We start from the raw sequence: 9382 nt of genomic DNA on the forward strand, positions 1-9382 counted from the left end.
TGCATATATAATAAGATAATTATGTTAGGAATATATAGTAACTTATTAATTATAATTATGTTAGGAAACTGTATTATGGTGTACGAAATATGGATTGTCAGTTATTTTTTAAAGATCTGAGTGACACTAATTAGGAGTTACAATAGCAATCAAATTTTTGGCGCCAAAAAAATTGTCAATGTTGCCCGAAAACCGTGCCCGGAAAAGCCCTGTGATTCAGCCTGTGACGATTTGGTGACGATATTCGGAACTAAAACCGTCATCTTGAAAAAAACGTTGAAAAACGTCATTTAATGACAGATCGTCGAGTGTGTTGCTTAATGGTGTAATAATTTTTCCACTTTTGGTAAATTACCTAAAACAAAAAAGATTTTTGCGTCGGCAAACCCTTCTTTACACCACCTGACAGAAGTCAGTAGGTATCATACAAACTTCCAAAAGCCAAAAGAAGAAAAAAGTATAAAGGCCGCCTGTCCATTTGCAAGAAAACTTCCGCGAGAAATGTCCGGCCCGAGTGTCCGGCAGACTGTCTGACAGCAGCTTGCAAGTCTTCCGCGTTTCCACCTGCAAAGACTTGCAAGCTGCTGTCAGACAGACTGGCGGACATTTCTTGCGCAAGTTTTCTTGTAAATGGAAACGCGGCCATAAGATAGCTATTGCATAGAAAATTTATAATTTACAATTTTACATGCTGATAATAGTTGTACTTTAGATGGGTTAATGACACTGGGGTTCGTTCCTAAAGTTTATCTGTATGGCATTACGTATTTTCAATCTATGGTTAGCTCTATAATCTATATTTTTTGCTCATTACTCAAACATGGCGGGTGATGAAACTGACAGGTTGGTAAATATTGAGAAGTTGGAAATATTTTTTTCAGTTTTTGGAACTAATTTCAATTTTTAAAATTTTGTACTCTTTTGTGTGGCCACCTTAATTTTTCGGCAACGATTTCATAAACGTGTAATGGTATTTAACTTTTTAGCGATCTCAAACCATCTAGCGTTGCTATAATAAGGGAAGTTTACGACAGTGAAAATGCTCACATTAAATTTGAATTGGAATTGGAAAGAGCACTGGAGGCTGGAGTCAGTATCATAGTTATTGAACCAGAAGCTCTAGGAGAAGACACAGCGCGATGGATCTATGTTGGGAACCTATTACATAAAGTGTCACTCTACAGTGGAATAGGCAGCATCGCATCAGGTATTTAAAATGTTTACCTAAATTATTAAGAAACTTGTAAAGACAGGTATTTTTAAATATGACCCTGAATATATTTATCCAAAGACTGTTACCGTACCGTATTCTGGCGTTATATTAAAAGGATCGAATTTAAATCAATTTTATGTAAAATTAAATTGTTTAAATTTGTAACCAAAGGCATTGAAAAACAATCAGTAAATCATATATATATATAGAATTTTCAGAATTTTAGTAAATCATATACCTAAATAAATGAATTTGATACTCCACAATAGGATTTATCAAAAGATCTTTACGCTTGGGCAATGCAAATTATAACAGATGAAAAAATACTGTACACTGAATTCACTAACTTAATATGATGAACCAGAAAACTTACTCTGAGTAGATTTCTCTTAGTCACAGCATCACTCATGAACAGCTGAATTTATTTTGCTAATACCTTGTTGCGTTTGTTATTGTAAGGACAAGGATCTTATGTAAATGGGCTAGTCAATAATAAAATGTCAAAGGTGTCTGTGATTTTGAAAGCAAAATTCAAGAAAAATTACTTTTCTCCTGTTATATTATGTAATCTATACATATAATAAATCTGTAGAAGGGTCAATTCTGTACATTAAAAATATTGAAAAAATAAATAGCAGGGTGTTACTGGATCGATACCAAACCCAAATATGTGATTAAAAAAATTTTTGTCTGTCTGTCTGTCTGTATGTGAAGACATCACGTGAAAACTAACGGTTCGATTTCGATGAAACTTGGTATAATTATACCTTATTATCCTGGGCGTAAAATAGGATACTTTTTATCCTGAAAAAATACGAAGAAAAAGAATAATCTTAATTTTTCAGTTTTATCCATAGTCGTTGTTCTGTAGAACAGCGAACACACGTTGGGTATTATTATAGGCCTAGCCGTATTTGAGTCCAATAGATATTTATAAGATGTTATTGTCAGAGTTACTCAAAATGGAGAAATAAACCATCCACGCGAAGACCGACATCCGCGCGGACGGAGTCGCGGGCGGAAGCTAGTAACTAATAAAGTAAGAACATATAAAATAAATATGATTTAAATCAAAGTTCTTATAAAATGTAATGTAGTTATATTTTATTTCCTAGAAAATATATAATATCTTAATACATATATATAAATCTCGTGTCACAATGTTTGTCCTCAATGGACTCCTAAACCACTTAACCGATTATAATAAAATTCGCACACCATGTGCAGTTCGATCCAACTTGAGAGATAGGTTAGTTTAAACATGTAGGTACCACGGGCGAAGCCGGGGCGGACCGCTAGTAGGATTATAATTTATACTTCCTGTAAAGTACAAAGTGCAAATGCTTCTTTTTGTTGTGTTTGATTTTACGCGAGTATTATACATTTAGAAATTAAAGATTTTAACGGATTTTAAACATGATTTAGTCATCATTTTAGCAAGTGTGGTGACAGGGGAGACTTAGATGTTATTTGTCTTGACCATCATTCAAAAATTGCTATTTGTGAAATACTTCCACCTATATCTCCATAGTTAGATGTGACCTCGCTGCAAAGTGTTTGACACGTCGGGATAATATCTATATATATAAAAATGAAACCCGTTTTCCTTGGACACGGCATCACGCATGAATGGGTGGACCGATTTAATAATTCTTTTTTTATTATATTCCTTGAAGTAAGAGGATGGTTCTTATTAGGGGTGCATCCGATACCGATACCGATATATCGGTGATACTTCGGGTTTGCCGATATATCGGTATCGACGATATTTTTATGACCGATTCAACGATACTTTTTAATTTAAAAATGTAGTGTAAACGAGCGTGTTGTCTCGTCTATTCCGTTGCAAACGAGGCATGAATTACTATGCTCGGGGAAACCCCGCGCTTGTGAGTGTGTTGTTGAGTTGTCTCAATATATCGAGAGATGCAGATCCATTCGTTTTTTGGCGCAATGACGTTTTATACCCAAACTTGAAAAAAATTGCGCAGTAGTACTTTAGTTTCCAAATGAGTTCTGTTGCATCTGAGAGACTATTTTCCAGCGCAGGTCTTATTCAAACAGACTTGCGAAATCGTCTTTCTCCGCAAAACTTAAGATTACTTTGTTTTTTTTAACAAAAATCTTATCAATGTTAATTTTAATTACTAAAATTTTTAAATGCCTAATTATTACCCTGTCTACTTTTTATATTAATAAAAGAAAAATCTGACTTGTGATTTATGTAGTATACCTTCATTTTTGAATTCACAGTAAGCGTATCGGTATCGGTATCGCCGATAAGTGTATCGGTATCGGTATTGTATCGGCGAAAAGGCGTATCGATCCCTAGTTCTTATGTAGAGAAAACGTAAATATGTACCACGGGCGAAGCCGGGGCGGACCGCTAGTAATGAATAAATAGCATTTAAAATCTGTTCTTCAATTCAATTCAAAATCTTCAATTTTGAAATGCACATACCCAAAGTGATAAGAGTAAGGCAGAACAATGTTTATTGGGATATCTAGTAGTCAATAAACTATGTAAACGTCTTTGTATTTGTATTATATTGTTGTCATTAAAGTCACATAATAAATCAATGTGATAACAGAGAGAAATACTCTTAATGTTCTCAAATTATTTTAATACAGATTAACTAATGGTGTTACATATGAGATTAAATTACCAATATCCTCTATAGGCAGTGTTGTTTTGTCTAAATGCTTGATGCTTTCCATCCTCATGAAGCTCCTTTGTTATACAGTTTCATTAATTATATCAAAATCTTTTATTACAGGTTTAACTTGGAGTTCCTTGGCATGCACACCTTTTGGGATTATATCTGTACTTTGTGCTGGCTGTTACACTTTGTCTTGGCAATGGGATCCTTGTTGTAAGTATCAAGTGGAGAAAAATCGTCACCGCTTGTCAACTTTACCAATGTTGAGTGACCTTACATCTGCTACCCCGGTAGTACTTGTACGCACAGACAATAAACAAAAAATTATACTACATAGCACAGTATCTATAGCTGCAGCTGCAATTTGCTTATGGAGACTATATAACACATTTAAATAAAAAATATTTTAATATTGTTAATTCAAGGCTTACATTAAGTTTATTTTAATTGTATGATAGGCAAATAATATTTCTCTAGTGTCATTGTCTCAATCTAGATAATATGTTGTAAAAACTGTATAATATTGTTATTTTATGGATAAAATATATTATGTATTATGTAGATCTAGATTAATACTGTACAAAAATATATTTTGTTGAAATGTAAAATGCTTTTAGTGAATTAAAGAGGTTGTTGATTCTTTTGTAATGTTATAGGGTTAGTTGTCAGCTGTAGTGGAACGTGTTCTAATAAAAAAAAAAATTAATTTATCACATTTTATTTTTTTAAGCCCCATCTATTTTAACTATTTTAACCCGTTTTATTACTCTGTATATTTTTAATTTATGTCATGTCAATGTTATTTGAACAAAGCAACAAAAATATATTACTTGACATCATCTTATGTTTTAATGGCTCTTTTAGCCATAATCCAGAAGTATAAGGATGGAATGGCATGTCTCAAAAATATTGCTAGTCTTGGCAAGAATTGGCTGACTATTGTTTCATTACTGTTATTTATTATCATATCCACAGTCTTCAAAGCAACATATTCTGCCTCAAAACCATTAGCAGTACTTTTATCCATAACTAAAAAAGAAAGAGAAATTAATCTTAAATGCTATTATTACTCAATAAATTGATCTTAACAAAACCAATTAAATTTGATTACAACTATTAGTAGAATCATTGGTATTTCAATCAAATTTATAATTGCAACATATATTCTTTAAAATATCACCTGTGTTTTGTCATTACATTATATTGGATTGAATGCCGGCAATATATTATGTTTAAATATAACTTTTTAAGAAAGACAATTAAAAAAAAAACAGTTTGATTTATATTTTTGGTTTTATGGCATTCAAATGCTTTATAAATATAAATTTATAAAGAATAGAAAAAATTCCCGCCTCGTGATCGAATTTTTTCTATTCTTTATAAATTTATAAAAAACAGTTTATTAAAATAAATTCTAAGATCTATAATATTAAGGTTAATTAAACAATACCACTTACCACCATGTGCATCTCCACTTCCAGTAAGTGCATTTAAGGAGACTGCTGTTCTTACATAGCCTGGACTTATTATAGAAACATTAATATTGTGTTGGTGCATTTCAGCTCGTAATGAATCACCAAATGCTTGCATTGCATGCTTGGATGCAGCATATGCTGAACGGTCTGGTATAGCAATGAGTCCTTGAACCGAACTCACAAACACAATGTGACCAGTTTTTCTTTCCATCATTTTTGGTAATGCAGCTGAAATTAAAGTATCCACCTTATTCAAGTATGTGAAAATTATTAACTTTCCTCTCGTAACATAACACATTTTTAAAATCAATCAAGCAGTAAGCAGATTGATAGTTATCATGAGAAATCTTACCTAATGTGAGTCCAACTGCACCAAAGTAATTAATGTCCATAATTTTATGATACACATCCATTTTTGTATGAATAACAGAACCCCTGTGGGAAATACCACCATTATTTATCAATATGTCAATTCTTCCACAAACTTCATGAACTTTTCCTATGAAGGGTTCTAACTGAGCCATATCAGCCAAGTCTAATTCAATGACAACAGGTTCTTGCCTTGGACCTGCCTGAAATTTAAACAGAGATATAATAGTCTTATTTAGCTAATAATAATAGTCTGCTATTTCAGTTTTGATTTAAAATTATAATAATTGATTGTAGTATATGAAACTAAGCATTATAGAAGTATTAAGAAATACTATAAGAGTAAAGTTCTGTTAAGAGTTGGGGAGGGGTTTTAGCAAAATTAAAGATATTTGAAATGCTTAAAAATTAAATATTCTAAGTAGGTATAACAGATAATAAGATAGAAGGGTGTGAATCAATAATTCCAAAATATTTTCTTCTGTGCCTACTTTATCCATGCAAACAAAACTCATAATTGGACTTAATAACAATATGTAAAATAATAAGTAAAAATTTATAATAAAATCAATAAATACATAGGTATGTACTTACAACTTTTTTAGCAATTAAATCCTGTTTAACTCGTTCCAATTCCGATTTTCTCCTTGAAGCTAAAACTACTTTACAGCCATAATTATAAAATGAATGTGCAAGAGCCTCTCCAATGCCAGAACTAGCTCCAGTTATAACAACAACCTGAAAGATATAATTGTTATATTAAGAAAATATCAATAATGTTGAGTGACCAAATTAATAAATTAAAAAGTACAACCTTGCCCTGTAGTGCAGCTTGTCTTTTTTGTTCTGTAAATCTATTAAATAGACGAAACATGGCAAAACCGACCGATACCGGTATGCCTATGTATTGAATATACCAAGAAAAAGGTCCTGGCGACTTCATTTTGTATATCTATATATACCCACTATATCAGATGAATTGTATATCGAAGGTCAAATGCGCAATTCGAACGTGTATAGAATAAGTAAATGCAATTATGCAGTAAAGTACCTTGTACTTTACACCACAGAACAAATTATATTTACAGTTAATATTAAAATCCAGATTAATATTAGTTAGAATTGTAATAATTCGTTTTCACAGTATATATTATTAACAAACGTTCAAAATAACATAAATTAAAACTGCAATTTGTTTATTACAACAAAACAATTCATTAATATATGCCATAAATATCCATTCTAAAAACGATTAAGGGCGCTTGTGCACTACAAGGAATTTTACTGTCCGGCATTCCGATTTTTTACGGTCCGGTGTGGCATGAAAAAACCGATGAATTGCTTGTGCACCTGTCCGTCTTTACTCGGATCAGTGCGGTACAGTTCAAGGAAGTATGGCGGTATAATGCTATCATAAATGATTGTTTTTGCATTTTACAAGAAAGGAGTAAAAATATAGAAGGTGAAATATTATATTACTTCGTTATAATAAAAAGTAAAGTTCCGTAAGAGATTTAAAATGCGTGTTTCACTTATTTATTTTAATCGGTGACGAGGAGCTAAATCTATTCCCACTTGAACTTTAACTTACCAACACTTACTTAGATAATAATTATAGGTAAATGCTTGGTCAATGTATATAAAATAACAATACCGACTTCTCAAATCTCATTGCCAGCTAAAAGAAAGTAAAACAAGAGCTTGCTTTCAATTGGCATATGCAATAAAAAGAGTAAAATCCAAGCAAGTGGGCACTCGAAAACAATTATACCTACAGCGACTCGTAAACTCAAAAAACCATCCGGAATAGGGAAAAGTAAAATGTCGGACAGTAAAATTACGTATAGTGCACAAGCTAGTATTTAGATTAATTGCGTGCCATACCGGACCGTAAAAAATCGGAATGCCGGACCGTAAAATTCCTTGTAGTGGACAAACGCCCTAACATTTTATTACAGGCTTTGAAAGTTGGAACTTCATTTTGTTTAATGTTGGCAGTTGGGAATGTCATAATATGTCAAAATTATTAATTATGTTATAGATCAAAAATGTTTGAAGAAAAAGTAAATTAAAATTATGTTTGTGTTATTTTTTAAATAATACTGTAATTTGTAATATTTTACTATTTTTGATAAATATAATTTATTCCATGGTATAATATATTATAACATAGGAGTAAATTTAATAGTAACCTAGTACAGCATTTTGGTAGGTGAATCTTTTAATATTTTTTTTTTATTAATATATATGCTGTATACAATTTAGCTGAAAATTGGCAGACTGGACATAGGATACTAAATACGAGCGAAGCCGGGGCGGACCACTAGGTAGTAATAAAATACCACGTTTTTCCACAAATATAGGTATACTTACGACGTGCGTTTGTGTATATTATCGTAAAATTGTAAAAACCGTTAGATTATGATCTATACCGCGAGATTTACATATTGCATAAAATTAGACTTATGTATATTTTGTTAGGTGCATCTCGCGGGATAGATTAATTATAGTTTATCAGTGTTAGTACAAATTTACGTACACTATGTTTTAGTTTATTTTTACGGTTCTTCAGTATTAATTTATTTAATTTCATTAAATAAATTAGCATATCATCATTTAATCATGTAATACGTATTCTGGAACATAATTTACACGCTCGTTTTTCAAACAATTTATCCCAATTTTTTCCCAAAGATTTTGTTTGGCCGTGGGCCATGGTCACCTCATTAGAAAGAGACAATTGCCCTACGAGCACGCTCTCGCTCGAACCGGTCTTTGCACCTGCACCCTATTGAACCTTTAAACAGACTAGTTAGAAACTTAGTAGTAATAGATAAAGTCTTTGGTTGAAATAAATACATATAACTACTGAAAATTATTTCATGTGTAAATTTTTTAAATAAAACTTCTGCGAGATGAGACTAAAATGTCAAGGTCGCGTCATGGTAATACCATCAGATCATGGAGTATGGTGACCTTAGGGCGTATTCAGAAAGAAAGCTTGAAACTTATAAGCGCTTATCGGCGCTTGTCATGTTCATATATTTTCCTGTCAGTGCTGTCAACCCGCGCAGGAAAATATATGAACATGACAAGCGCCGATAAGCGCTTATAAGTTTCAAGCTTTCTCTCTGAATACTCCCTTAGGGCGTATTCAGAAAGAAAGCTTGAAACTTATAAGCGCTTATCGGCGCTTGTCATGTTCATATAATATTTTCCTGCGCGGGTTGACAGCACTGACAGGAAAATATATGAACATGACAAGCGCCGATAAGCGCTTATAAGTTTCAAGCTTTCTTTCTGAATACGCCCTTAGAATGGTGACGATTTTGTTATCTTTCACTTTGAACTATGTCAAAGAAGTTTCACTTCTGACACGTGTGACACACGCTCTTTTTTTATAAAAAGCAAGTACATTACATGCTTTTTTTATTTGAACATTTAAAACAAACTCAAATTATTTATTAAATTAGACTTCTCATAAAAGCATTTTTTAATCGTTATAGCACATTTTTAACCTGTGTTTTTAACATTTACCACTTTAGGGAAAATTCCTCAGGAAAATTCGAAAAGTACAAACACAAAGTACGGTCTGTATCTACGTAGGTATTTTTTTTTTTGTGATGTTCTGTGAGCCAACTAGTTCAAAAATCTTTGAAGTAAGA

At 32.1% G+C, this 9382-nt stretch overlaps 2 protein-coding genes across 3 annotated transcripts; one reads left to right on the forward strand and one right to left on the reverse strand.

The window, feature by feature from the left end:
* The first annotated feature begins 769 nt into the window (after nucleotides 1-769).
* Pmi (Transmembrane protein Pmi) lies at nucleotides 770-4586 on the forward strand. The gene is made up of 3 exons (XM_089699238.1): nucleotides 770-843; nucleotides 987-1207; nucleotides 3991-4586. Exons 1-3 carry the CDS (start codon nucleotides 821-823, stop codon nucleotides 4269-4271), a joined length of 525 nt encoding a protein of 174 aa, XP_089555364.1. The 5' UTR covers nucleotides 770-820; the 3' UTR covers nucleotides 4272-4586.
* LOC149485904 (dehydrogenase/reductase SDR family protein 7-like) lies at nucleotides 4576-6966 on the reverse strand. Of its 2 annotated transcripts, none has more exons than XM_089699236.1 (5): nucleotides 6532-6966; nucleotides 6312-6455; nucleotides 5701-5920; nucleotides 5331-5576; nucleotides 4576-4902 (listed from the first exon to the last, which is right to left on the reverse strand). In XM_089699236.1, the coding sequence occupies exons 1-5, from the start codon at nucleotides 6658-6660 to the stop codon at nucleotides 4715-4717; spliced, it is 927 nt and encodes a 308-aa protein (XP_089555362.1). In that variant the 5' UTR covers nucleotides 6661-6966; the 3' UTR covers nucleotides 4576-4714. The 2 variants fall into 2 exon arrangements, with proteins under 2 accessions (XP_089555362.1, XP_089555363.1); XM_089699237.1 differs by having other exon boundaries at nucleotides 5701-5916; nucleotides 6308-6455.
* Between the last annotated feature and the right edge of the window lie 2416 nt (nucleotides 6967-9382).

This window comes from Colias philodice, chromosome 9, assembly GCF_061535455.1.
Source record: "Colias philodice isolate Cphi_HAF_F1 chromosome 9, ilColPhil1 Martin Lab GWU primary, whole genome shotgun sequence".
NCBI lineage: Eukaryota > Metazoa > Arthropoda > Insecta > Lepidoptera > Pieridae > Colias > Colias philodice.

Bases quoted from the DNA above. Each gene is read 5' to 3' on its own strand.
- LOC149485904 (XM_089699236.1), bottom strand. From the start codon at position 6,660: ATGAAGTCGCCAGGACCTTTTTCTTGGTATATTCAATACATAGGCATA. The intron at 6,456-6,531 runs GTTGTACTTTTT...TATATCTTTCAG, and splicing joins AAGCTGCACTACAGGGCAAG to GTTGTTGTTATAACTGGAGC. The intron at 5,577-5,700 runs GTAAGATTTCTC...CTTTAATTTCAG, and splicing joins TGCAGTTGGACTCACATTAG to CTGCATTACCAAAAATGATG.
- Pmi (XM_089699238.1), top strand. From the start codon at position 821: ATGGCGGGTGATGAAACTGACAG. The intron at 844-986 runs GTTGGTAAATAT...TTAACTTTTTAG, and splicing joins GCGGGTGATGAAACTGACAG to CGATCTCAAACCATCTAGCG. The intron at 1,208-3,990 runs GTATTTAAAATG...CTTTTATTACAG, and splicing joins AATAGGCAGCATCGCATCAG to GTTTAACTTGGAGTTCCTTG.